Source organism: Cnephaeus nilssonii, assembly GCF_951640355.1.
Source record: "Cnephaeus nilssonii genome assembly, chromosome: 18".
Lineage (NCBI taxonomy): Eukaryota > Metazoa > Chordata > Mammalia > Chiroptera > Vespertilionidae > Cnephaeus > Cnephaeus nilssonii.
In genome coordinates, this window is record NC_137089.1 from 36,160,216 (window position 1) to 36,188,026 (window position 27,811).

Consider the following 27,811-nt stretch of genomic DNA (forward strand, 5'->3'; position numbering starts at 1 on the left):
CCAGCTAGGGCTCAGTTAAATTTTTTAAGTTGTAACTAAACTACCAAAGGTGAATGCATTGTAAAACTAACTAGATGTGTTGTTTGAATTCAGAAGTGAATAGAGATAGTTTATATTACTAAAATGAAAGTGATTACTGTTGGCATAGACATAAATTAGGAGGGTATTTGTGGAGGTATTAAAGCAGGCGTCCTCAAACTACGGCCCGTGGGCCACATGCGGGTGTTTTTGCCATTTTGCTTTTTTTACTTCAAAATAAGATATGTGCAGTGTGCATAGGAATTTGTTCATAGTTTTTTTTAAAACTATAGTCCGGCCCTCCAACGGTCTGAGGGACAGTGAACTGGCCCCCTGTTTAAAAAGTTTGAGGACCCCTGTATTAAAGTCAAAATATTTATAGAAATTGTTTCAAGTGCCATTTCATAGCAACTAAATTTAGTTGTTTTAAAGTGGAGAGGCTATCAAATTTCTCCTATTAGAAGTAGGCATTGGAAAATAGCTTAGAAAAATTATTTATGATAGCAAAATAATGGCTGAATAATGTATGAGACTTTCTCATTTGGCCCTATAGTTTGTAGAAGTGCTCTTCCTCAGCCATTCTCCTCTTTCCCTTTCCTCCTTCCCCAACCCTCCCTAATTAGTTTACATCTTATAGTTAATCATGGCTAAATGTTATTTCCATTATGAATAGATCTTCCATGTATACAATTACCAAGTCTTAGCGCTGGAAGCAACTTCTCAAATTATTTAACTCAATCTTAGAAGAGTAATCTGAGGTACAGAGATGAACCCCAAGGAGACTACAGAATCTGTGTTAGCCACTAGCTTATCTTTGTATTTGTAGTAGAAAAAAAATGCAAGGGATTTTGTCTTTACTTGTGTCTAAGTAAGTTTGGAGGAGTCCAGTAGCTGAGACTATTTCTACTACTATTATTGAAAAGAAAAAGTAGTCAGGATTACCTTTGCAGCATTTATTAAAAATACTAGAGGCCCAGTGCATGACATTCGTGCACTGGGGGAGGTGGGGAGGGGGGTCCCTCAGCCCGGCCTGCTCCCTCTCACAGTCTGGGACCCTTCTTCAAGGGATGTCCACCTACCGGCAGTCGGATATCCCCCGAGGGGTCCTTAGCACTTGTGCGGAGGCGGGAGAGGCTCCTGCCATTGCCGCTGCGCTCGCCAACTGCGAGCCCGGCTACTGTCTGAGCAGCACTCCCCCTGTGGGAGCGCACTGACCAACAGGGGGCAGCTCCTGCATTGAGTGTCTGCCCCCTGGTGGTCAGTGCGCATCATTAGCATCAGGTCATTCTGCTGTTTGGTCAGTTTGCATATTAGCCTTTTATTATATAGGATAACTATTGAACACTCTCTTACACAAACAAATTGACCAAGGATTGTAAGGATGTTTTATTACTGAAACATTTACAAGGAAAAGTTGATTCAAAGAGCTTACATGATTTCTCTCACCCACCAAAGAGAATGACATTCTCTTTGGTTCAGACCACAGCAAAATCAATTGGGTGATTTCTGTCTGCTTCTTCAAAACGTTTCCTCCTGGGTCTATACTCTTTTAAACACATTAAAGACACCTGGAAATAGAAACTAAAAGTAGACAATACAAATACCATTTGTTGCTATTACTGCACATGAACACACTTTGTGCATTCTAATTAAGGAGAACAGGCGCTCTGGCTATACATCCTCTACGTTTCAAGCTATATAAAAATAAACAAATGGTATCAGAGCCACGCTATGGTACAGAATACTGTATTATTTTTTATTTTTGTGCTAAATGCAGAATCGCTTTGGCCAAAGGCACCGTTTCATTTCCCAGCAATCTCCAGCAGTTTCCTGTTGCGTTCAGCTTGCTGTGCTAACTGCTCGGCCGTGGCCATTTTCAAGACTTCTCGGAGGATGTGGAAGGTGAGATCCAGTGAGGTGGTCGTTTCCCCGGATCGCCTCTCCTTTTTCGGTGCCTCCTGGCGACGGCTGAGGGCGCTCTCGGCACCTCGCTCAGCGGGACCCGCAGGTCTCTCCAGCGGGCGCCGGGGAAGCGACCGCAGCTGCCTCAACGCGCGGAAAAAGTTGGCAGCTACCTCGTGAGGGGAAAGGTGGCTGCTGCTGCGGCCGGCGAGGGGCGAGGAGGCTGACCAGAGGGGAGCAGCGGGGCTCTTATTGAGGTTACCTTGGCGGAGGAAGTATTCTTCCCCCATGATGAGCGGGACCTGCCGAACTGGAAGGACCTGCGTCGGCGGCGGCTGGAAGAAATCTAGGGGTTGGGGAAGTTGTGGGGCCTGTCGGGCGCCTGGGACAGGCCCCCGGATGAGGAGGGCCCTGCATGGAGGGCAGGGCAGGAGAGCCACGAGCAGGACGCCCGCGGTCACGAGCAGCGGCAGTCTCATGTTAGAGGGACTAGAAGAAGGAAAGAGAGAAAGAGTTGGTCACAGTTTAGCTCAACTGGGAGGTGCGCTGTGTGTGTGTGTGTGTGTGTGTGTGTGTGTGTGTGTGTGTGTGTGTGTGTGGCGGGGGTGGGGTGGGGGAGTGGCGGGGTGGCGGGGGTGGGGGATGTCGTCTTCCCACGGGACACCCAGACCTGGCTGGGGCTCGGGCGGGCGCTGTCCGCAGTGCTGAAGCTCCCGAAGTAGGTCTTACAGAGCTGGAGTGAAAGGGGGAGCAGGAAACGCTCGCCTGCGGGGCTAGGCACCAAAGCTCAGCCCCTCGCCAGGCTGGAATGACCCCTCTCTTTCCGAAACCCCCAAAGGGGCAGTCCCCGAGTCCCCTTCCTAACGATCTCTAAAACTGATTTCCCGAGCTCTAGAGAGGATCTACAAATTTAAGACCTCAACCGCTCTTAACTCCCACTCCCTTTCGGATGTTTCAGCTTTTTCCTCCAAATTAAAAGCTGCGTCTCGTCCTCCTCATCCATCCCTGCTCCAGCGCCCTTCTTTCGGGGATCGGGATCAATGGGGTGCTCGTCTACACAGCCGGAAAGGAATAATTGGAAGTTCGGGTAACGATGAGTAGCCGTCTAAGTTTGCTTTTGCCACATCCCAGCTACTATCGGGATCTTGAGGCAGTCAGCAAACACACACACACACACACACACACACACACCACTGGAAGGGCAGGGTCAGGGCTCCACAGCACACGGTAGCAGCTCAGGCAGTGCGAAGTTTCCGTCTAGGCTCCCTACCTTCTGAGGCGCTGCTGCAGATTGATGTCTCCGGGCTTTTTCAGGGGTTTTCTTTCTTTCTCCTTTGTTTCCACTGTGGTTTTTTTTCTCCCCTCTTCTCTTTCTCTTCAGTCTCTCAACGGACTTGGGCTCTGAGTTTCTCCACACCAGAGCCCGGAATGGGATTTTATAGCGTCGACCCTCTTCAGAAATCACGCAGCATTTGCCTAATAAGCTGACGCTCTCTTGACAGCTCGATTGCGTGCTGCTTCTGCTCCTGCATAAATCATTGGGCCCTGCCAGGAAACCAGGGGCAGAATTTTTGCTATCTCAACACTGAATCTCACATCCAATTATATCAACAGATATTTATCGCCTCCTTGGTGACGTCAACCAGCCCTAAAATGGAAGAGCTTCTTATGACTTGTCCATTGACAAAAATTCTTGAATGAAATTTCCCAAGCGTGAAAACATATTGACCTTTTACTAGGAAAGGCCAATTTAAGGATCAGAAAAAGAGACATCGAATGGGAGGGGAAAGGAAGGGAGAGTTGGAGGAAAGGGAAGTCTATCAATGCACAGTCCTTCAGGGAAAGCAGCAACCACTTATAGGGGGTGGCTCCCGATCCTCCTCTTCCCTTGCCCTCCTAACTTCTCTGACCAGTTGTCTTGTACAATACCTTGATATCTGAAAATATTCCTTTGCTAAGAGACAAAGTGTCCCATGGCCTTCCTGCCTGGATAAGAATGACGAACAAGGAGATGGGAGTGTAGAGGCACTCAGCTTTTAAGCCTCTGTTTGCTTTTTCCTCCCAAGAACAGGTAATGGAATTATGAGTCTGCAGAGGCAAAACCAATAATACCAGTAAGTCTCTTAAAATGCAGGTCAAGCTTTTTAAATGATGGCAACAGCTACTCCCATGATGAAGGGGCACAAACCGGGGGCAGTCTGGGGTGCAGCAAAGATTTTAAGTTCTTCCAGAAGCTTACTGCTCCTCCTTTGTCTCGTCTCTCAGTAATTGTGGACTTTTTAAATTACCAAATTAGAGAAAGGACCAGTAAGAGGTGCCTGAGTTAAACAATCTTTATTTAGTTGCAAGCCCAATGAGAAAAGCATCGATTAACTTCCTATTCTATATTGGAAAAGGTTTAAACTGCTTGATAACATGGCATGTTTGCATCGATGCATACTGAGCCTGTTAAAAGGTAAATTCATTCATTTTACTTCCAAATATTATGATAATATCCATATCAAGGGCACCCAGGTTGTGTTTTTTTAATTAATCATTTCTTTTTCCAAATTCAAATGTGCTCCATGGGAGCCTGATAAATAAATGCTCTCTGGCACTACCACAGAATGGAACGACTATAAAACCACACTCATATTTGGAATTAAATTGATATTATTATCTAGGTGGGAGGCAGTTATCTCTAATTGTGCAATTCAAAATGCAGTGTCAAACTCTGATATCTATGATTCAATTCACCTTCTAGATAACCATCAGAGTTTTTTATCAGAAATTTCCTCGTTTTCATTTCTGGTACCTCTGCTGCTTCCTTTGTAGCTAACATGACAAATGATGCAATGCACATTTCAACTCCCATTTTGGCTCTATGCCAATCTACAACTGCTGTTAGAAATAAAAGGAAGGTAAAAAGAGAAATTCTGGCAGTTTCCAGAGAAGTCAGCCCATAGTCGGATCATTGCACTATGGAACATGCTTTAAATATATATATATATATATATATATATATATATATATATATATATATATATATTTCAGAGAGACAGGGAGAGGAAGCGAGAGATAGAAACATCAATGATGAGAGAGAATCATTGATTGGCTGCCTCTTGCACGCCCCTTACTGGGGATCAAGCCCGCAACCCAGGCATATGCCCTGACCAGGAATCAAACTAGTGACCTCTTGGTTCCTGGCTCGACACTCAACTGCTGAGCCACACCCGGCTGGGCTAGAACGTACTTTTGACATGAGAGAACAGAGAAAGAAATGTGTTTCCAGGAAAGATGTGAATTGTTAATAGAAGATCAGGATTATGAATAATGATTGAGATTTTAGAGAAAAGCTGTGTTTTATGTTGGAGAATATAGAACCATAATTTTTGCTTCAAGTTGAAATGAATCTCAAGTTTTTTGCTGACTGTCTTTCATGAACCTTTCTCTGTCTGCATTGGCAAATATCAGCTTGGATGTCAATCTAGAGGTAGAAGTAGATTCGGAAGGGGAAGTTCAGATAAGTGGATGCAGAAGAAGAATGAGGAAAGGGATAAGACCAGGGCATTAAGCTAGGGAGGCCTGGGAGGTTCCTCCAGAGAAGACACATGCTTTGGACTTATCTTATTGGTCAGATGGAGGATGTTGTTTTAGTATAGCTCCCTCATCACTGTTGAGTCCTTGCAGTGAGATTTTCCTAAAGTAGGTATAGTTGGTTAGGGACAAAGTGGCTCTGACTAAAAGTGAGGAACAAAAGGCCCATATCCCAGAGGAACAGGGACTGTGCAGAGTAGTCCCTACCCACAATTTATCCAAAAGATAGATCTCATCAAATCACTGAATGTTCACTTTAGAAATGACTTGAAGAGATCATTTGGTTTAAATGAGAACCAGAAAGGTTAAAATTAATGACCTGAAGTTACTCAACTAGTTACTGGTAGTTCTTTTGACTACCAGCCTTTTGTAGCAGAAACACATGAACAAACTGAAGTGAGAAGATGAATTTAGGTAAAGTGTCATATTCACACACCAATGCTAAGGTATCTTTTCTTAGACTTTCCTTATATTGGTACATATTATCACATGTAAATCTCCTTAGGCATGAAAACACACATAAGTTTCTGTATGTATATACTGCAATTTACCTTTAAGCTGAATCTTGTAATTATAACATTAGGTTTCAAAAGACGTTGCCAACTTAATGACTTTGATTTTCCACATAGTTCACCTTGGAAAATAGAAATCTTTTGATAAAGTATAGAGTTATGTGCTTCTCAGAATAATTATACAGATGTGTGGCTGGAGAAATAACATGATGTAGAGGACTTACATGTGCAGTAAGCTAAATACCCAAGTCCATAAAAATCGCCACTGACAGATTTTTATCTTACATGTAGGAATAATTTTTTGAAAGGAGTCTTTGGAGAACCAATTTAAATAAAACATAATATAGGATATGGCTAAAATTAAAAAAGACATGGCACAGCAATCCAATGAATAAAGAAATATCAGAAATAATAGGTAACTGCTGGACTTATTCCTGCTGTCTGCATCTCCTTGCCCTTTTGAGGAGTACCCCAATGTGTGCTTCAACTAGCAAAGTTCATGATAAAGACAATCTTCAAGTTGCTAACTGAAACATTTGTGTGTGTGTTGTTGTTTTTTTAAATATATATTTTTATTGATTTCATAGAGGAAGGGAAAGGCAAAGAGAGATAGAAACATCAATGATGAGAGAGAATCATTGATGGGCTGCCTCCTGCATGCCTCACACTGGGGATCAAGCCTGCAAACCAGGAATATACCCTGACTGGTAATTGAACCGTGACCTCCTGATTCATAGGTCGACCCTCAGCCCCTGAGCCATGCCGGCTGGCACATTTGTTGAAATGAATCTACATCTTCAATGACAGCCCAGGTTGGACAGGTGGCCTGGTAACTACTTGTAACTGTGCTTTAGATAGACAGATTAGTAACTAACTACCTTCTGCTTCCATAGGAAGATCTCAAATAGCACAGATATCTAACAGTAACTTCTAATAATCTATTTTGATTATCAAAGCTATTCATCCTCTTTGTAGGAAACTTGGAAAAATTACAGAAGTATAAAGAAGAATACAAAATTACTCAGATTCCAGATTCTAAAGGTGATCTCAACTAATATTTTATTGTTTCCCTTGAGAAATTTTCCTGAGCTCATAGATTTTTAGTAATTGAGGGTAACACTGCTCCTAATTGTGAATCTCTACTAAAAAAAAAAAAAAAAAAAAAACACAAATAAAAAAACAACCCTCTCTTATTTAAAAAAAAAACACACTAATTGGTTGAAGGAATCTTTCCCAGATTCCTAGATTAGGTTTAGGATCTGTGTTCTATGTTCTCCTAACATCATGAATGTCCTCCATCATAAAGATCACTTTTTTTTTTAAGATCACACTTTTAAATCATCACTGGTTCAATATGTATCTTCCTCGCTGAAATGTAAACTGTGTAAAGGAGATTTGATTGTATTTATAAACTGTCAAATTCACTACTTCAGCCCCTAGCAAGTGTTAAAGCATGGTAGGTACCCAATAAACCTTTTGAATAGATAAACTATAAAAATTTGTTGGATGAATGAAGCATAAAGCAACCATCCATAAGTCTATCATCCAGAAATAACTAGATATTTTATAACAAAAATTTTATAACCTACTTTTTTACACTTAAAATTATATTTCAAACATTTTCCTATGTCTAAATGACATCCATTTTAGTGACTGCATGGCATTCCATCAAGAGATGTATTACAATTTCTATTCATTCCTCATTGTTGATCACCATCCCAATAACCTGCTTTAAAATTTTTCTTTGCTATCTTACCCTGGCACCTTTAAGTAATATTCCCACAGAATAATTTCCTGATCTTTCAAATATAAACAATATCTGTTAATTCCCCAGATTATAAAATGAGCACCCTGACTCACCTACCACCTTCTCCCTTGCATGTCCACTCATTTAAGCAAGTCCTCAGGACAATGAGGTTCTGATCAGCATCAAATAATCTTAGGAACAAAGCCTCAGGTCTGCTGACCACAGAGACAGAATTTTGGTCAAACTAGAGATAACATCTAGGCTTCAGTTGTGTTTCAGTTCCAGACCCAGAAAAGCAGCAAAACCAGAGGGAATGATACCACGGCTGACATCAGGACCAGATTCAATGACTAATGACCCCCTACCCTAGCACTGACCAATCAATAGAGACCACAACCTTGATCTTATATGCTCATTTTTATGAATCATCATATTAAAGGGCATAGGGAAAGCTAATGAATATTCTATTGAGACCCTCCCCTAAAATGTCTGCCTTTAAATAGAGACCGTTAAGACAAAGGACCTAGTGCACACTTTCTCTCTAGAGCATCCCAAGTGCCTTCTTTCCTCAGGCTCCTATCTTTGCTTTTTCCTAAGCTGTAAGGGTCCCCATGAAACTTGCAACCAGCAGAGCAGTGGGCAGCAGCAGCTCACTCCAGGAAAAACCCCTGAACCTGTCTCCAAGGGCTCTTCTTTTGCCTCTGTAACTTGTTTCCTGAGTCCATGCAGCCCAGCTGGCTTACTCTGTCTCCCCAACATTCTTTGTAAAAGGCCAAAGCAGCTCTCTGAGCAACCTAGTCTAATCTTCTCTATGAGCGTGCTTTTGCTTTGCATGCTAAATAAACTTCCTCTTGTGCTAGAGTTCTTGGCTCTGAATTCTTTCTTTGCCAAACTCAAGAACTGAGAGCCAAAATCACTGGTAACAATCACCAATGGACCTCTATAGAATGAGTATCAAATGCCAGTTGTGATAGGAACTGTACAAGACATTGACAGGGTCTCCTGTGGATTGCTCAAAGAGCCCAGGACACTACCTTTGGGCAACCACAATCCTGTTCAGGGGTTTGTCGGGCAGGGCTTCCTTTCAGTTCCCCATCAGTCAATAAATATCTCAGCATCCAGAAATTATCATTGGGTGCTTTATATCCTTTCCTCTGTAAATGGCAAGTGCTTTGTTACCTGTCCCTTTATTTTTCCAGAAGTTAGGAAGTAATCTACCCTGAGGAGATGACTCAGAGCATTAGAAAAGGGGCATAGTTCTATTTCTCTAACAGGCTTTTGTCTTGATAGACAAGATTGACCTTTCTGTTTACATCGAAATACATCAAATTTTCTGTTTTAGGCTCCAGATAATGAATGGAGGGCAGTGAGAGGATGTGTGTGAACTTTCTGTCAAGAAGGGCAATTTGCAGAAACTGATTCTCTTACAATAGTTGGTCATGAGAAATAAATCCATCATCCAAGCATCCTGAATAGGTATTTATATTCACGAACATTTCCTAACTCTAAAGGACGATTCCCAAAGAACTCTCCTAGAAATGTTACTTGTGTTACAAAGGGGTAAAAAGGGTGTGTGTGGGTGGTGTTAAACAAAGGTTAAACATTTTTTTACTGCGAATTTTCTAGTGTTTTAAAATATTTTTTCTGCAGTGTAAATCCCCAAATTTTCAGAATTCTCCAGACTTATTTGACCACAGAACATGTTTACTGTGGGACTAGCTGGGAAATATAATAAGCCAAGGCATATTATGAGGAGTCCAGCTACACTTCTTTTCTTTGCCATTCATATCAAAGAGCTATTGAGTCATTTTCTACCACTTTTAGGAAAAACTTTTAAAATGACACTTTTTACCCTTGAAGAGATAGTTTCAAGGTATGGGAGACAGCTATTTCCAGGGCTTCTGAAGATTACCCTGGGAAGAGTCACCTTACAGCAAGGAGCTGTTGAGCCCTCCCTCGTTACCCAAGAAATGGTCAGGTTTGTTTGCACACTTCCTAGTCAGGGGAAGGAGTTGGTCTCTACAGTAATTTAGCCCAGTGGAAATCTGTGGGCCCATCTTGCAAAGGAGGACCTCTTTTGGGTGTGAAAAGGCAGAAGTGTTCTAGACAGAAATGATTGCAATGGGTGACACTGGGTTTTTCATAAAGAATATTCAGTTACTCAAGAGGCAGTAGGCAATAAGGGTTGCAGGGGTGAACAGAGACGATGGACTACCAACCTTCAGGAGCTATGGATTTCAAAGATGTTGCTACTGGTTGTGGGTTCAGACCTTTTGTGAACCTTGCTGCAAGCTCTTTTTATCTCTGAGGCTTCTGTCATTCATCTGTGGGAAATGTGATGTTAACTATCATGATAAAACCTACAGTTAATTTTCATGAGTGTACTTGTTTGTCTGCCTCCCAGTTTGTTGTGAGCTTACTTCCCACTTCTTTGTAGTCTGTAACTTCTATTACTCTGCTTACACGTGATAAGTGTTTGTTGGTTGTTGGAGATTGACTATGTATTTGCTGACCTAAGAGAAAGACTATATCAATTGAAGGTGGTTTCATAACTGTGAGTCAATGAACTTTTGAAAGAATGGTTATATGAAACCAACCTGTGGGAAAGAAAGGATCCGTCTGATTTGCCACATTCACTGTTCTCTTTTGCTTAAATTTTAGAAGTGACCTGAGCAAGAATGTTCCCCGGATAATGGAAAATACTTAACGGCCTCAAGATGCAGAAAAGTTTAATACTCCTATTTATATAAAGTTAAATACATATTACTGTATATAACTTAATGTATTTTTATCTTATCAGCAACGACAATAATTGCAATGAAGGGATTTTATTTGAATGAAGAAATGCAATTAAATAATTTGATAGACTTCTTCTGTAAAATAGTTACTCAGCTTTTTAAAGCAGAACACCATATCTGATTCCTGTTTATGATGGAATTTGTTCTAATATCTTTACTCAAAGACTTCACTAAGAATAAAAATTGTCAGTGCAGCCTTGCAAATAAAGTGTTACCTGGCTCCCTTTCCCGGTGGAGACACACTAGATTTCCAAGTATGGCAGTTGTCTAACTACCTTAGTTCTGTTTTGACATGATTACTTACTAGCTAGGTGACCTTGGACAAGTTATTTAAGTTTCCCAAACTTGTTGCCTTATTTGTCAAAATATTATAAAATATCATTTTCCTTATTTGTTCCTCTTAGGTTTGTGGGGGTTAAATGAGATAGTGAATTCAGGGCCTAGAATATAAGAAGCATTCAATTAACATTAGTCACTGTTGTTGGGCTAGTGATATGGTTGTGGTTATGTTTGAAGGTAGTGATTCTATCTAATCTCAGCTCTTCAGAGCCTAGCATTGTGCCCAGTATTTATTAGGCTTAATACATGTTTGTTAATGAAATAAAATAAGTGTAATCACTAATTTTTTTCTTCTAATACCAGAGGTTTTTCAGCTATCCAGCTGATTTTTAAAAATTTAATTAATGGACTTTATTTCATGAGAGCAGTCTTAGGTTTACAGAAAAATTGAGCAGAAAGTAGAAGCAGTTCCCATATAATCTTTCTCCCCCTCACCTATCCTCCTCCTAGTTTTTCCCTATTATTAATATTACTATTAATATCTTACATTGGTGTGGAACATTTGTTACAATTGATGAGCCAGTGTTGATGCATTATTATTAACTAAAGTCCATAGTTTACATTAGGGTTTGCTCTGTTGTACATTCTGTGAGTTTTAACAATGCATAATGTCATGTATTGATGACCCTGATAGTGTCACACAGAATCTCAGGCCTAAAAATACCCTGTGCTCCAACTATTCATTTCTTTTTCTTTCCATTCCAACCCTTGGCAACCACTGATCTTTTCACTGTCCCTATATTCCAGAATGACTTATAGTTGGAATTATACAAATTATAGCTTTTTCAGACTGGCTTCTTTCACTTAGTAATACAATATGCATTTTAGGTTCCTTCCTGTCTCCCTATATTTTTACTTATGAATAGCATCATTTTGACTTGGGAAGTATCTTTTGCCTGATGTTTCTCTACTTAGTAAATGTCTGCTCACTTAAGGATTATTTCTGGGTTGAAACTTCTATTCTCAATCTAAGTCTTTATTGATTTAACTGAATATAGGTCACTCAAAAAGGGAATTTTGCATCTTTAATTAACATTTCTAATTAAAAATAAAATACTTTTCTATTCTAAGATCAATAGGCCCCCACTTCCCGTGGAAGCCTCTGTTGCCCCACAGGCTGCTATGGATCTATCAGATTCTCCAAGTGTGACCTGGATAACCACTGCCTTTAAGCTGGCGGAGAGTTCATTTTTCTCCACACCCCAAGTGCTCCTAGACAACCTTACTATTGCTTCATTCTTAGCCTCTGCTCTTAAGACAGGCAATAGAAAATAATCATTCACCATACATTTAAAAATTTGACTTTTATTCATCTTGTCTGTCTCCTTGAATCAATCCCTGGAAGGCCCACCCTCCAACCTGAGAGAGGAGGCCAGAGAGCACAGGCACACTGCCTACCAGCCTTTCCAAAGGCCAGCTCCCGACTAGCAGGCCTCTTCTGGACTTCATTTCCTTGATAATTTCATGTTCATCCTATTCCACAAGACATTCTAAAATATAGTCTCTTCTGCAGCCCTTCAGTTTTCTCTTACCTTAATGTTTGGACCTTTCAAGTACTTATAAACAGGATGTCTCTCCATTGGTCTAAATTTAGAAAATCCATAATTATATAATATATTTGGCTGCTTCAGTGCTTTGTTAAAAGCCATCTTCCTGGGTGCTTGAACTTTTCATAGGGCTTTTTGCTGGGGAGATGGAGAAAGAGTAGGCTTTTCACCAAACCCCTTGGAGCTGGGTGATTTGGATTTCTCCAAAAGATCTGTTGTATTCATTCTGTTTCCATTTCTATGTCTAATTATGGGGGCGGCTCCTCATCATGGAGTGCAGTACCACTGGGACCTCCATTCCCATTTGCACAGGTAGACTCCCCAGTTCAGGGATAGGGTGTGAGACTGGTCTGAAAGGTGTTCGGCATATAAAGAAGGGGACAGCTCAAAGCAGAGGCCTGTGTCTTCCCAAGTCTCAATCACATCCCCAAAGCAATGTCAGAGCCCCTGAAACCATGTCACCTCTTTGGGTCAACTCTGTACTTGACTAAGAATCAAGAATAAGGCTAAGATTAAACATAAGCAATGGCTGTAAATTGGGACTTTGGGGTTTTGATGAAATATAAAAATGCCAACCTATGTTTGTATCTGCTGGGGTTTTATCAGAAATCTTCTGGGGTTTGCTGAAAGGGGCTGCACAGGTTCTCAGAAACTACCCACGGAGAATTCTCCTCTGGGAACCTTGGAACACTGAAGCTTTCTCCCTTTTGGTCAAGAAAAGTATAATAGTGGCTTGCCTTGTTTACGCTCCTTCCAGAAACCCTACTGCCCTTATTTCCAATCCTCACTAGAACCCTGCTAGGAAGTAGATATTATTATCCACATTCCATAGTTGAAGAAGCAGAGGCTCAGAATGGGCAAGTACTTGGCTAATGTCTCCCAGCTGATATGTGGAAAGGTTCTGGGATCCCCAAAGAGTTCCTCTGTTCTCTCTCTCTCCTCATTCCACTCAGGTCCCCCAGGAGCTCTGGGGAGGAGTGGGCAGTGTTACATGGTTGTGAAGGAACAGGTCCCATATTTACGGCATATTCCTGGGTTGTCTCTTCCATCAGCAGTAACCACAAGGTGTGATATGGAAGAAAACCAACCATACTGTTTATGCTCAGGTCACTCAAGAGAACACTAACTAAAATGTCTGGGCTGAATGTAAGTCCCTGAAAACTTGTCCAGGCATTATCCATAGCCATTTGCTGTTTGCTTTTGGTTTTTCCTCTTTCATTTTAATCCTCACACCTCTTTTGTGTACACCATGCTCAACATCACATTCCATCCATTCTTCACTGCCATTTCCAGGAGCAATTGGGACAATCTACTCACAACTGTGCTTATGTATTTCCTCAAAATAGATTCCAACCTCCCCAAATCACTGGGCTTTGAAAACCTGTGCACAGTTTCTCATTTTATAATGGATGATGTAAATTGATGCTTATGCTTCACACCAGTTTCTACATTAATATTTGCTCTACGGAGTCCTGCTAATTAACATGTACCTTTCCTGAGATTTCAAATCATCTATCTGAAATGGGAAAGAGGCAGAAAGCAACTTGTAAATTCTGTGCATAATGAAGTGAGGAACAAGCTCACATAATGAAGACAAACAATTATACAACATTTGCATGATTCTTTTTTTCTTGCAACATGAGACAAGACACAAGGAGTTGATTAGCATGCTGTCTTTGCTGAAAGTCTTGTTTCTTATTTCCCTACCATTTGGTAGGATTCTCAAAGCCAAGGGCAGGTCACACTATTTAATTATATTATTCTAAGGACTGTCAGGCAGCCGAGATCACACTGCCAAATTCAACCTGACACAAATGACTTCTGTTTCTGTGACTGTCCCCAGGGGTGTGTCCCTCAGCTGATACACCTATGCCTTGAGTTAGGCTCCAATTCATGTTCTAACCACTGAACTCAACTGGCCATAAAGTACTAAAACAATTCTTACTAGTCCCTGAAATATTTACTGAACATCTCCTATGTCCCAGCCTCCATAAAACCCCTGCTGCCTTTAGGTGTTCACTGCCAACCAAGGAAGACATGTCAACAGCAACAGCATTTGTAGTGAGTGCTCTGTGAGAACAGAGAAAGAAGTGTATCTGATGGGGACAGGAGGAAGGGTTTGGGAAGAGCTCCATGGAGGGGGAAATACCTGAGATGAGACTGAGAGGTAGAACAGGAATGGTCAGAGCTATGAAGAAGCTCCTGGTGTTCCAAGAATGCAGGTGGTTTCCTGTCATGTGTGAAGATGTGCAAAGAGGAAAGTGCTTGAAGGCAAAGCTAGAAAGGCCAATAAGGGCCAGCTCCTGAAGGACTCTGAATCTGAAACATGATCCTGGACTGATTCGGACCCACTGAGATTTTAAACAAGGAGATGACAAGGGAAGATTTGCATTTTAGAAAACACACTCAGGCTGGTTGGACTAGATGGAAAACATGTAAAATGATGATGATGATAAATACTTTTAGGTCCCTTCTGTGTGCCAGGTACAATGCTGGACAACAAAGGCACCAGTCAGAAATCTTTAGACCTATTCAGCTGGGATCAGTCCAAGGTGCTTGGGAAGCTATCAAACAGCATTGGTAAGACCCTGTCTTCCCAGATTTCCAATCCCAGATCTGTTATTTACCAGTTGTGTGACTGGGTAGGCAATATAAAACTTCTGTGCCTTAGTTTCTTCTTCTGTGAAATGGGGATAATAATAGCACTCACTTCACAGTTATTGCTGTGAGGATTAAATGAGTTTTATGTAAAGTCCTTAATAAAACTTGTAGAACAGAGTACATGCTCTATAAGCTTGTTTATCTGAACTATGACAGGGGCTAGATATGGAAGCTATTGCCTCAAGAAATGTTAAATGCAAGAAAAGGCAGGATGTGAGGGAGAGGGGAAGTCCAAACCAATCTCATCATTTTGTCTTAGGCAATGGGGCAGACAGTGAACATAGCAGGAGAGCAGTTTGGAATGAGAAAATGACAAGATTTACATGGGAAATACTGAGATTAAAGAACCTGGGGCATAATCAGGTAGAAATATCTAAGCAACAGTTGTAAACAGGAGTGTGATCTCTGGAGAGAAGTCTGAGCAGGGTTGGAAAACTGGAATCCTCAGAAAAAGGTGGAAGCCATGGCTCAGAATGACCTACAAGGAGCAGTATGAGAAGACCAGGGAGGGAGCTAAGGAAAGCCAAGCATTAAGGGGTAGACAGAGATAATGGGGGAGACTGAGAAGGAGTCATTCAAAAGTGAGAATGAGAACCAAGAAAGAATGGAATCATGAAACCAAAGGCACGGGGGGCAGGAGAGCTCTTGAAGGAGAGAGTAGTCAGAAAAGTAAAATACTGCACAGACATGCTATGGTGCAAAAATTGAAAGAGATCCATTGGATTTGGTAACCAGGAGACTTTTGGTGACTTGTGTTCCTCTCTCAAGCTTTTACTGTTACTATAGTGTATTATTTTTAAAAATCCAATAATTTTCCATAGCCAGTTTGACTCAGTGGATAGAGCATTGGCCCACAGAGTGAAGGGTTCTGGGTCTGATTCCAGTCAAGGGCCCGTACCTTGGTTGCAGACTCAATCCCTAGCCCTGATGGGGGTACATGTGGGAGGCAACCTATCGATGTCTCTTTTACATCCATGTTTTTCTCTCTGTCTCTCCCCCTCCCTTCCACTCTAAAAAAAAATCAATGGAAAAATATCCTTGGGTGAGGATTAACAAAAAATATAAATAAGTAAGTAAGTAAATAAGTAAATAAATAAAATAGTGGTGGGATTATGGTGGTGGTGGGGGGAAATCCAATAATTTGTTGGGCATTTTTTCCTTACAGAGAGGAAATCTCTCTCTGAAGAGAATGGCAGTGGAAACTGCCAGCCTGCAAGCATCCCCTTCTCCCGACACACACACACACACACACACACACACACACACACACACACACATACACACACACAACTCAAGATGAGTCTGAGTCTGTGGTCTGGTTCATACTGGTTCATATCTGGTTACAATGATTCTCAAACTATCTGAAGTAAAGGATAAGTTTTTCGTTTTTGTTTTTTGTTCTTTTTTTTTCAAACTTTGATACTTTTGTAAAAGACAATGAAAATAAAATGCTTGAATACTTAAAAAGATATTCTAATATTCCCAGAAAGAGTAAAAGTTATTGCATTAACAAAATTACCAATAGCCAACAGTAAGAACTATTGTAAAATTAAAATCTGACTCTGAAATTCAAATAAATTATAAAATCTAATAAAACCACCAGGTAGTAGAATAAAGAAATATGAAAAAAATAAAAGGTAAGACATATGGAGGATCAATCCAAGAGGTCCTACATATAATCAAAAGAGTGACAGAAAGGAAACAAAGAGAAAGAAATTAAAGGAATATCACAAAGGATTTTCCAAGATTCAAAAGACATGAAGGTACAAATTAAGATGCTAATTAAGTGTCCAAGATAATAAGTTACCTAAGTTATTTATATGCATATACATCTAGACTCAGTATTATAAAAATTGAATACATCAGAAATAAAGAGAAGATACTAAAGAAGCTTCAGCAGGAAAGAGAGAAGTTTAAAAGTTAACTATAAAAAACAAGAACTCTGACCAGTTTCAAACATCTCTTCATCAGCTACACTGGATCTGAGAAGACAGTGGAGCAAAAGCCTTCAAAGTTCTGAATTAAAATGGTTGTCAACCTTGAATTTCATACTCAACTGAACAATCAAGGATGAGGGTGGAAAAAGCCATTTTTAGAAATGCATAAACTGAAAAATATTACATTTCACACATGTAAGCAACACTATCTTGAGACTCCTACCCCCTTGAGGGTACTTTTCTTCAAGTTCTAAGTCCCCTCCTGGGCCTGGGACTTAGCAGTGCTGGATAAAACAAGCTCAGTTCTGGTTTTTCATGAGAGCTGGTCTCCAGAAATATACTAAGGCCTCCCTCCTCTGGTGGCTGGGACCAGCCAGGACCAGAAGAACCCTCCTGGTAGGACACCCTAGGATCCATATGGGCTCCAATCCCCTTACCAGTGCTCTCCTATAATCTACCCTGCACCTGAGTTTGTCCAGATACACCAAGGAGTTCTGGACTTATGCCATGGGTTTTCCCAAGATCCTGAACTAACCCTGGTTCCAGAAGGGCATCTTGGCAAGTAAATTGCTCCTGCTGCCTGGTGTCATCTTTCTTTCACCAAATCATGTGAGACTGGGCTGCCAGAATGGCACTGACATGATTATTTTAAGTGACTCTCAAACATCGAATATAGGACAAGTTCTAGGTTCAACATTGTGGACCCTTGGCTTGAGCTGCATGTGTTGGCCCATGCGTCTGTCAACTCTTGCCCGCCTTTGTGTTTGGTGCTACCTCCAAGAGCATCCCAGGGTAGAAGGAGGCATCCTTCCTTTTGTGTGACCCCAAATGATGTCCTTTCCTGTTTCCTTTAATGTGAGGCCAAAGCCATGCCTTATGAGGGATAGACATCCCTTGTGCCCATAAGGCTGCTCTTCTCATTCCTCCTCCAGTCCTCTCCACTGGTGGTAGTGAATGGAAGGTACAGTGAAGTTAACATTAAAATAAAAATCATTCCTTTCTAGGAATGCAGTGATTTTCACATAAAGAATTTAAGAGAGACAGAGTTGGAAGACATGCTATTCTATGTTTATGTTATAAAATTCCAAGTGGTAAATTTAACATAAGCAGGAAACATATTATTACTCACATTTTCCTGCATATTCTGGGTAAGACTTGCATTTGTGGTCATCATCAATGAAATACAGCAACAACCTCTGAGAGAGTCATTGGAAGCCAATATTCATGAGGGGCATGATGGATGATGCAGCATCTTAAGTAAAAATAGAACCAGCAATCAGTAAATGGTTATTTCAGAATTGCAGAAATACAGATCTATATTGTTTCAATGCAATAAGTTCTCAAGAGCTTGGCATTTTGAGTAATAATAGTATTGCTACTCTTTTCTCATGGTTGGAAATAGTCAGGAATAATGCATTTGACAATAAAGAACATGGAACAAGTCTTCACATACAATGCAAGTATCTCATCTTTATCCAATATTCTAAATTAGGTCCAATAAAAACACTATACTCCACATGAGTCCATGAATTTTGTAATATTTTTAAAAATCAAGTTATTTATGTAAGAAAGAGGCCCCACAAAAATTATTTGTCTGAGGCAGTCCTGTTTTTAGGAAATTACTGGAGGATCTGCTTTAACCCATAAAGTAAAATTTTAAAAATAAAAACAAAAATGAAAAACTAAAAGAAACATATAAGTCTTGAGATCCAGAAAGTGCAAGATTCAACCCAGAAAAGCAAAGACAAGTCTAAGAATAACAAATACGAACACAAATATCGAAATCAACCAGAGGAGAATGGAAGCTTCCTGGGGGAAAAGAAGACTCGAGGAATAGCTAATATAATTTAAAAATTTTGAAATAAGCAAATGACAAGAGCAAAATTGTGATAAAGAAAAAAAGTTCAATTAGAAACTCCAGGAAAAACAAAATGCTGTACATGAGGCAGTGGAATCACTGTCTTCCACTTGGCTCTACAGTACACCACATTTACTTAACCACTTAGGTAAACAGTTTACTGATTTTAAGCGTTTAAAAACAATCTATAAACAAGGCATGAGACACTTAATTATAATTATAAAACAGAATGTAAATGTCACCAACTTTAGCAACATAGACATAAAAATTCAAATGACAGAAACTAGGAAGTGGGAAGCAGTGAAGAGGGGTGAACGGAAGGGAGGGGTGCCAATGGCCTCATCTTTCAAAGTGTGAAGTCAAGGATGATAGCCTCATGATAAATTTAGAAATAAAATTGGTTAATTTTTGAAGTTACAAAGTTATGCCTTGAAGAAACTAAAAATAGAGATAAGACTATATTGGGAGGACAGGTATAGATGGTGGGTATAATAAAATAAATATTCATATATCAGAGCAGCAAATACAAGATACTATCTAAAATTAAATTTGTCAAGACATTATCTTCTAGAGAGTGGTATCTGAGGTGCACTGGAGGTAAGAAATTGTTGTTTTTTATTATATTTTATTTTAAAATTATATGCAGGTATTTCTTTAACAAAGAATAAATTTTAAATACAAACCAAAGTATGATGGTTGGACAAGATGATTTCTAAGATTCCTTTCATATCTAAAATTCCAGGGAAGTGCTCCCAAAGCTTAGTCCACTCAGGAGGAATCTGGAATTTTTCCCTTCAGAAAGGCTGACTATCTGATCAGAAGCCAGTCCTTGCCCCTGGGAATCTCACAAACATTATTTTGATAAATGTCAAATTTTCACTCCTGACCTTATTTTATCTTCACAACAGCTCTATGAAGCAATTATTTTAATCATCTGCATTTTTAAGATGAGATTCAATGAGGCTAAATTAATTGTCCTGAATGACAAGAGCTTTAAATTGCTAGAATGCGATTGGATGCATGACCTCCTCACTCTAAGTTTTTACTTTCCCACCACATTATGCTTCTTGTTGGGAAGAAAAAGAAAAGTCAGAAAATCCTCTGCCCCAGAGCCAATCCCCCAGTGAGATGTTTATATAAATGCCTTGTCTTGCTGTTATAGGTTCGCTCCTCTGGGAATCCCTTGGAAGAGGCTGGCAACCTACAGCCTTCTTCTCTACTTGGGCTCATGAACATTAGTGATCTGTCAGCACATTTAACCAAGGCTTTAAGGGCTCATCAAGAACCTGAAAGATCCACCCTAAGTGACTGGCACCAACGTAGTGTACAGCCTCCAAAGGGCTCTGACAGTGATCATTTGGAACCCCAACTATAGCCCTTTTCCTTATGTTTGACCCACCCTCATTCTTGACATCTTTTACAAGTCCCAAGACATAGGAGATACTCCTGCATTTCTTGCTCATGCTGCAGTGGAGAGAATGTTTCCAGGGCAAGTGGCTGTCTGGAGTGGGGAACTCCAGGAAGATTCTGGATGGGATGCTTCTCTTGGCTGCTAGAGAGAAGCTCCCAATACCTGTCTTCATGGAGCTGGGACATTCAAGTTACCTGAGTCAAACTCCTGCTGTGCCACAGGGCAGCAGAGTTTCTAAAGAGGGCATGTTTTACGTTAATATAACAGCAGAGTCCTTGACCTGTGGAAACTCCATGAGAAACTGGAAAGAGCTTATACAAATTTCCTCTGAAATATTACTTACTCCATGTGGCTCTGCCAACTTGGAAACTGCAGCCTCATAGCAGTGAAGTCACCGTGGTCGCCCCCCCCCCCCCCCGCCCCGTCCCCCACCGCCACCACCCGATCCTTCCTCCTAACTTTTCTTAGTGTTCTCCTTTCCCTTCCCGCAAAACTGGCTGCCCAGAGACAGAAGGTGCAGTACTCCCTCCATTTGGGCCAGAACAAAGTTGCCTTTCCAGATCTCCTTCTCCTTCCTGTTTTCTCTGAGCCACACTTAGGAGACAGGCCAGTTAACTTGATAACTAATGATATCAGATGCTATGTACTGATGTATTGTCCCTCCCAGAAACATGTTTGCATTCTGCAGGAGGCCTTCAGTGCCTAAGTCTTGACAGATGGAGGAACATGTGTGCCCTGTGACAGGTAGACTGATGTAGTAGCACTTGGAAGCAAACAACTCAAAACTCCTCAATTCACCCCAATGAGGCAGGATGCCAGAGCTGTCCTGGGACACACTATACATGACATAGGCCACTTAAAGGTCCTATTGTCAACTATGCTTTACTGTAGTAATTTTATCTAATAAAAGAGAAACATGCAAATTGACCATACCTCTGTTATGCCCACAAGCCACACCCACCATCCAATCAGGAGCAAGTATGCAAATTAACCCAACCAAGATGGCGGTTAATTTGCCTATCCAGGTACAGAGCAAAGACTGAAGACAGCGTAGAAAGAAGCCAAGTGCTGCAGAAGGGAGCAAAACTGCAGAGAAGCAAGCGGGGCTGTGGAGACTGGAGGGAAGCAGGTGGGGTGGCAGAGAAGGGAGGGAAGCAGTTGGGGCGGCTGAGATGGCCGCAGGAAGCCCTATTCTTGCAGGAATATTCCTGCAACGGGCCTCTAGTATAGAATATTTTTCTTTTGGCTCCTATGTTTTTCTTAATTTTACATTTTAATACTATGTCAGTTTTATAGTCATGTCTCCTTGGCCACAGTAAGACCCAATTTATCAAAATTCTACCATTTAGTAAAATAAACTCAGATTATTGATAGTGGTCACCACTCCACTACAAAGAAATAAGTGCACAAAGTCTCCTTGATATATGAACTTATATTTTTAATTGATGTTTTTAAAAATATTTAAAAAAGACATAAAGGGAAAAAACTCAAGGCTCAAATTCAGACTTAAGAAACACAAGAAATAGCCCTAGCTGGTTTGGCTCAATGGATAGAGCGTTGGACTGTGGACTGAAGGGTCCCAGGTTCGATTCCAGTCAAGGGCACATGCCTGGATTGCAGGCTCGATCCCCAGTAGGGGGCGTGCAGGAGGCAGCCGATCAATGGTTCTCTCTCATCATTGATGTTTCTATCTCTCTCTTCTCCTTCCTCTCAATGAAATCAATAAAAATGTATTTAAAAAAAAAAAGAAACACAAGAAATAATAAAACCATAGCAAAATAAATATGAGGAAAAGAGAAGCTTACATATAAATCTTGTAGAATCATTTTTTATATTAGAATAGTATATTCTAAATGAAATAGGAACCAAATGTTTTAAATGAACACATAGGCTCTCTCTTTTAGTGGCTAGGACATATAAACGTAGTCTAAATTTCTTGAATGAATATGCAATAAACTATTTATGATATTTTTTTCTGTCCTACTTAACTTATGGCTAATCCTAAACAATTAGAGAGCCATATGGCTAAATATTTAAAGAAACAAACATCCCAAATAAACAGAGGGTCCATTCTACCTAAAATGTGGACTCCCACACCCCTTTACATACATGGCTATGGGCTGCTCAGCAATAGCTACAAATGAAAGCTGCAGAAGGAATCCTATAGAATCCTGCAGTCTGAAAGTAAGGGAAAATGAAGGCCCCTTAAGATCTGGATAGCATGGTCATATGGTGGGGCCAGGAGGACTCCACAGGCACCTCTAATAACTTGAAAAGCAACTTTCAGTTTTCTACACATCGCATGATATTCTACCATGTGGAGCCTTCTCCTGAAAATTTGGGAAATAAAACCTATATCTACTGCTAATTTTTTCTGATGCCAACACCACTAAAATCCCTCACCCCCGCCTCCACCAACCCCAGCACCAAGATAAATCTTTTATAAAGCAAGCCTGGGTCTGCCCCCAAAGCCTATCATTTCACTAACGCTTAAAATATTTTCTCAACATTCGCAAGCAGTGTTCAAAATCAGCCTGATATAGATAGATATATATCCTCCTTTGTGGAATAACAAGATTATTTTTATCATTTTTTCCGATTCTCAAAAATCTGACCTGTCACCAAAGTACTTCTAAAAATATCAGGACAATAATGATATCCTTTGTCATTTCCCTCCCAGCTTATGGCTGCATTACAGGAGTTGGATTTTCATTTATTTCTGAGAGTCCTCTCTGAACACAGCACTCATTATTTCATTGCTTCAAAATGTGGGACAGAATAGCCAACTTGGGAAGGTGGCTGACTTTTCCTTCCACCTTTAAAGGTAAGTTGTTTTGCAAAACATTCAGTTTCATTCACTTTCTGCCAGTCTCATAAATCACATTTTTGAGTTGGAAGTATATTGGAATGTATCCTAGAAAACAAATGCTGACTGAGAAGTATTTTGTTCTTTTACTTTCAGCTGCAGCATTATCAAGTACCTACTATGTGCCAAGAATATAAAGATGAATAAAATACTCTTTGCCCTCAAATAGCTCATGGCTTACCAGGATAGACAGTCCTAATAACAACATTATTACACTGCAATAGAGCTATAAATTGTATTGTTGTTTGTATAAATATACAAGGATGAGAGCACCAATAAGGGAACAACAAATATTGTGTGGGGGCATCAGAAAGGAAATGTAATGGGAAATCAAATGATATTTTAGAGATAGACTTCAACAATCTCTTGTTGCTCAGAGATTATGTCTCACTCTTGATATATCTGGGTTAGTTTTTTTGTTTTTTAACAGTTCTAGACAGTTTTTAGAAGCATCTGCTTTTTGGGTAGAATTTAGAATACATTCTTGAGGGTAAGTAGTCTCCCATTTGTTCTTGGTGGTTCATTTTTGTGAGTTGTCTTTAGTCATGGACAGAGAGAAGTAGCTACTTGTTGGTCTTTCAGAGCACTGAATAGAAGGTGTCGGAGACCAGCTCCAACAACCCCAGGGCGAAGATCCCGAAGTTGAGGAAATGAAAGACACAGAACAGCGGGGCCAGGAGGACCTTCAAGCAGGGATGCTGCTGAACGGCAACTTTATTCAGGGTTTCAACATTTTTATATACAAACTGGCTGGGCGTAAAGCCAGCACTGGGCTACATACCATTATTATCTAGGGAGTGCTTGCGTGCCTGAATAGTTCTTTGTACTCTGGAGAATGTTTGTTCTCAGCAATCCCAAGGAACATCTAATCTATCCCATGACCGGAGGAGCAGCTGGGTTCCTGCTGGACCCCATGCCGAGGACACTTCATCCTGAAGTGAACTCAAAGATCTCAGCTAAACGCCAAACCTCTTTCAAGGCAGGCATTACCGAACAATCTTTGCCTCGGGGAAGGCCCTGCATTTCCCCAACGGTTCCCCTCAATTCCCCCTTTTTATTTTCATAACATACGGAGAGGGACGTCTTTATCCCTCTCTTGCTGTAGCTGTAAACGTTTCAGTCTGATGAAGACTTGAGAAAGCTGAGAAACTGCTATCTTACAGCAACATAAGAGTACAATAATTAGTGCACATACTGTTACAGCAACAACTCCTAGGGCAAGCAACTGGTGTCCCCACTGCTGTATGGAAGGAAAGGCTCCTCTTAAAGAATCATAGAAAGCCTGGGCTTGCGTAGCAATATCAACATTAAGTGGAGGAGCGTTAGCCAAATCTTGAATCTCTTGATGTAAGAGTCTTAAATCTAATGAAGTATTAGTATTATGCCATATACCATTTAAATGATTTTTAATCTTATCTTAATTAAATTTCGATTCATTATACAAAGTAGGAGTGATACAGTAAAATTTATAAGTAGTATGGTATCTTAGAGTTACACGAGTTTCTAAGCTTATAATTTCATTGCCTAATATTAGTACAGTATTATATAAGGCATTTAGTCTTTGTTCAATTTTTTTGTCCCAATCTTGCTGAGTTTCTAGGACACGCGTGACATTGGCTGACAGTTGATTAACAAAGTCGGCGGTTTGTATTCCTGTAGTTAATGCTACTGCCGAAGCAGCAGCAGAAGCAATTATTGTAACTAATGCAGTAATGCCGGCAATGAGGAGGCCAATGAATCGTTTTCCTCGAATAAGCTGATTTCGAGCTTGCTGAAGTATGGCTAAGCCGGTATCTTCATACTATAGTTTAGTCAAGTTAAGTTCTAAGAAGATCTCGAACCAGAAATACTGCCTGAAGGGGCTCTGGTAACATTGGCCTTGGAGATGGTGATATAATTCATACTGGCTGTAAATTTTCAGAGATCAGTCTGCCAAGTACGATTATTGCCTGTCCAAAGTCCTGTAATTTGCTCAATAGGTTGGCAGCTGGAAGAAAGCTTGGTCTAGTCACAAAGGATAGCATTGTAGGTAGTCTCATTGGAATGACAGGTGACCCATTCAATACCGTTGTTACTGGAAGGTATTTTACCGGAGCACGCTTTAACTTTCTGAGGGATTATTCCGGGCCTCCTATTGGAGCAATTTAATACTGGATACAGAAAGTCAATATCCCAGTGAGTTACCGGTGCCGATTCATTGTTGTCTCCGTCATTTGTGTGCTGTAGAAAAACATAAGAGCTCGAGGAGCTGTTAGTGGTGAAGCAAATAGGGAGGTGCATGCTTAGGCCAGAATATGTATAGTTCTTTTGTATTTGATACCAAATGTGGTCATTAGAGGGAAGACCCAAAACTTTAGTGTCATTAACGTAAATGGGTACCCTTTTGTCTTCCCAGGTGACTGGATGTAATAGAGGAGGTTTAGGGAGACAGGCCCAGTAATTATGTTCAGCTCGCACTCGGGGCAATGTTAGAACCCCAAAAATGGTTAAAAGTCGCATAAGAGTCAAAACTTGTTCAACCGAGACCTTCGGTCGTCTCTTCTGCTTTGCTGTATTTAGGGCAGTCTTTAGTTCTTTTGAGTGAAGGGACACAGGAGCTTGTCTGAGTCCATTGTGGTGACATATGTAACGCTCCGGCACCTGAATTGGCTGTATTGCTCCTCTGGAAAGATATAAAACACAACCTCTTCCCTACATTATTACTGAATCTAATAAAACTCTTTTCTGGTTTATGCTTCCTTCTACCTAGCTGACTTGGTGGAGACTATTGTATAGGAGGCCTGATGCCTTTTATCTACTGTACGATCATCTGTATTATAGTTTAAAAATTTTTTAAAGTTTAAAAAGCATGACTGAGCTTCTCTTGAGGTGACTCATAACATGTCTCCCCCTTTTTTGTTTTTTAGTAAATGATTTTAAGAGTATGATTGGTTTTTTCTACAATTGAGTGACATTCTTTTGCTAGATTTGTTTAGGTTTAAGTCCTTGGGGATTTACCCCGAAAGTTGGTATAGGAAGGTGGATAATATAATTAGCTTGTAAGTTTGTTTGGGATAAATGTAAAATATGCTGTTGTAAAATATTAAAAATTACAATGCCATTGTAGAATAATATTATGTAAGGATATTTTTTGCTCTAGGTATGGCAATTTAATTTTAAATTGTCTGTTAATTTTTTTTGTATAGATAAGGTTTTAGTAATTTTCTTAGAATATTTAATTAAATTGCTTACAAAGATTGGCTTCTCTTTAAGCTGAAAACCTTGATTATAATTTAATAAGCTAATATATTTAAGTAATTAAAGTAGGTATCTTTATTTAAAATAAAGAAATTTATTTAGTAAAACTTATAGGTTTGATACTTTATTGGTTTGATCTAAAAGTATGGCTATATTTAAGAAATATATTGTTTTTGCCCTTCTTATAGGCGAAAACTTTTATAATATTTAATATATATGTATAAGTAAAATATATTAATTTTTATTTGATAAAGCTTTCTATGTGATTTTAAGTATTAATCGGTTTAATTAAAAAAAAAATTCCTTTTAAGAGAGAACAGACCTTTGAACATGTCAGGGCCCAATGAAATGCCCAAAAGTCACTCTTAGTCTTGAAATAACTTGGAAAGATTAAATATATATATATATGCATATATTTATATATATGCTTTAAAAATTATATACCTAAATTATCTTAAAGAATATTAATTATATTTAAACTGGATTATAGAATTAATCCTCTTTTTAAATTAGACTAATAACTAATATATTTTAAATTCCTAATTATTAGAGAAAACATAACATTTTATTTTCTCAAAAACATATTTTTATATTTTAGGTATTTAATGACTATATTTATATAATTTTTCTTAATTTAATATGTACTTTAAACTCTTAGAGTTTGTAAGTTAAATATATATAGTAGTTTTTAGATTAATAACACTTTATATTTCTAAGGAAAATACAAGACATAATCAATTAATAGCTTTAATTCTGTCTTCTAGATTTTTCTCATGAGGTAAATTTAAACTTTACTTTTTATTTGCCAGTAACTCTGCTGGGGGAAGGGTATCTACCCCTTCCTCTGTTAACAAAGGGCATACTGTTCTAACAAAAGTAATAAATCTAGAGAGCTGATCCCTATCAATTTTTATTCCTCTAAGCTGAAGCGAAGTCTGTAAAACTTGCACAAACAATTCTGAACTAGACGCTTGCCCCATTTTTTACTCCTGGTGATAGTTTCACTTTTTACTTACTTCTCCCTAATCCAAAGTTGCCACTTAAACACAACCGAGCGCTCACTTACCCGACAACTTTGACTCCGAGGGTCTTCAAGGTCCCTGTTCGGGCGCCAAATGTCGGAGACCAGCTCCGACGACCCCAGGGCAAAGACCCCGAAGTTGAGGAAATGAAAGACACAGAACAGCGGGGCCAGGAGGACCTTCAAGCAGGGATGCTGCTGAACGGCAACTTTATTCAGGGTTTCAACATTTTTATATACAAACTGGCTGGGCGTAAAGCCAGCACTGGGCTACATACCATTATTATCTAGGGAGTGCTTGCGTGCCTGAATAGTTCTTTGTACTCTGGAGAATGTTTGTTCTCAGCAATCCCAAGGAACATCTAATCTATCCCATGACCG

The 27,811-nt window shown here is 39.9% G+C and overlaps 1 protein-coding gene across 1 annotated transcript; it reads right to left on the reverse strand.

Moving 5' to 3' along the window:
• Window positions 1-1,380: 1,380 nt before the first annotated feature.
• CRH (corticotropin releasing hormone) lies at window positions 1,381-27,811 on the reverse strand. Its single transcript, XM_079796100.1, has 4 exons — window positions 27,476-27,811; window positions 18,167-18,289; window positions 3,191-3,465; window positions 1,381-2,409 (listed from the first exon to the last, which is right to left on the reverse strand). Exon 4 carries the CDS (start codon window positions 2,397-2,399, stop codon window positions 1,821-1,823), a length of 579 nt encoding a protein of 192 aa, XP_079652226.1. The 5' UTR covers window positions 2,400-2,409; window positions 3,191-3,465; window positions 18,167-18,289; window positions 27,476-27,811; the 3' UTR covers window positions 1,381-1,820.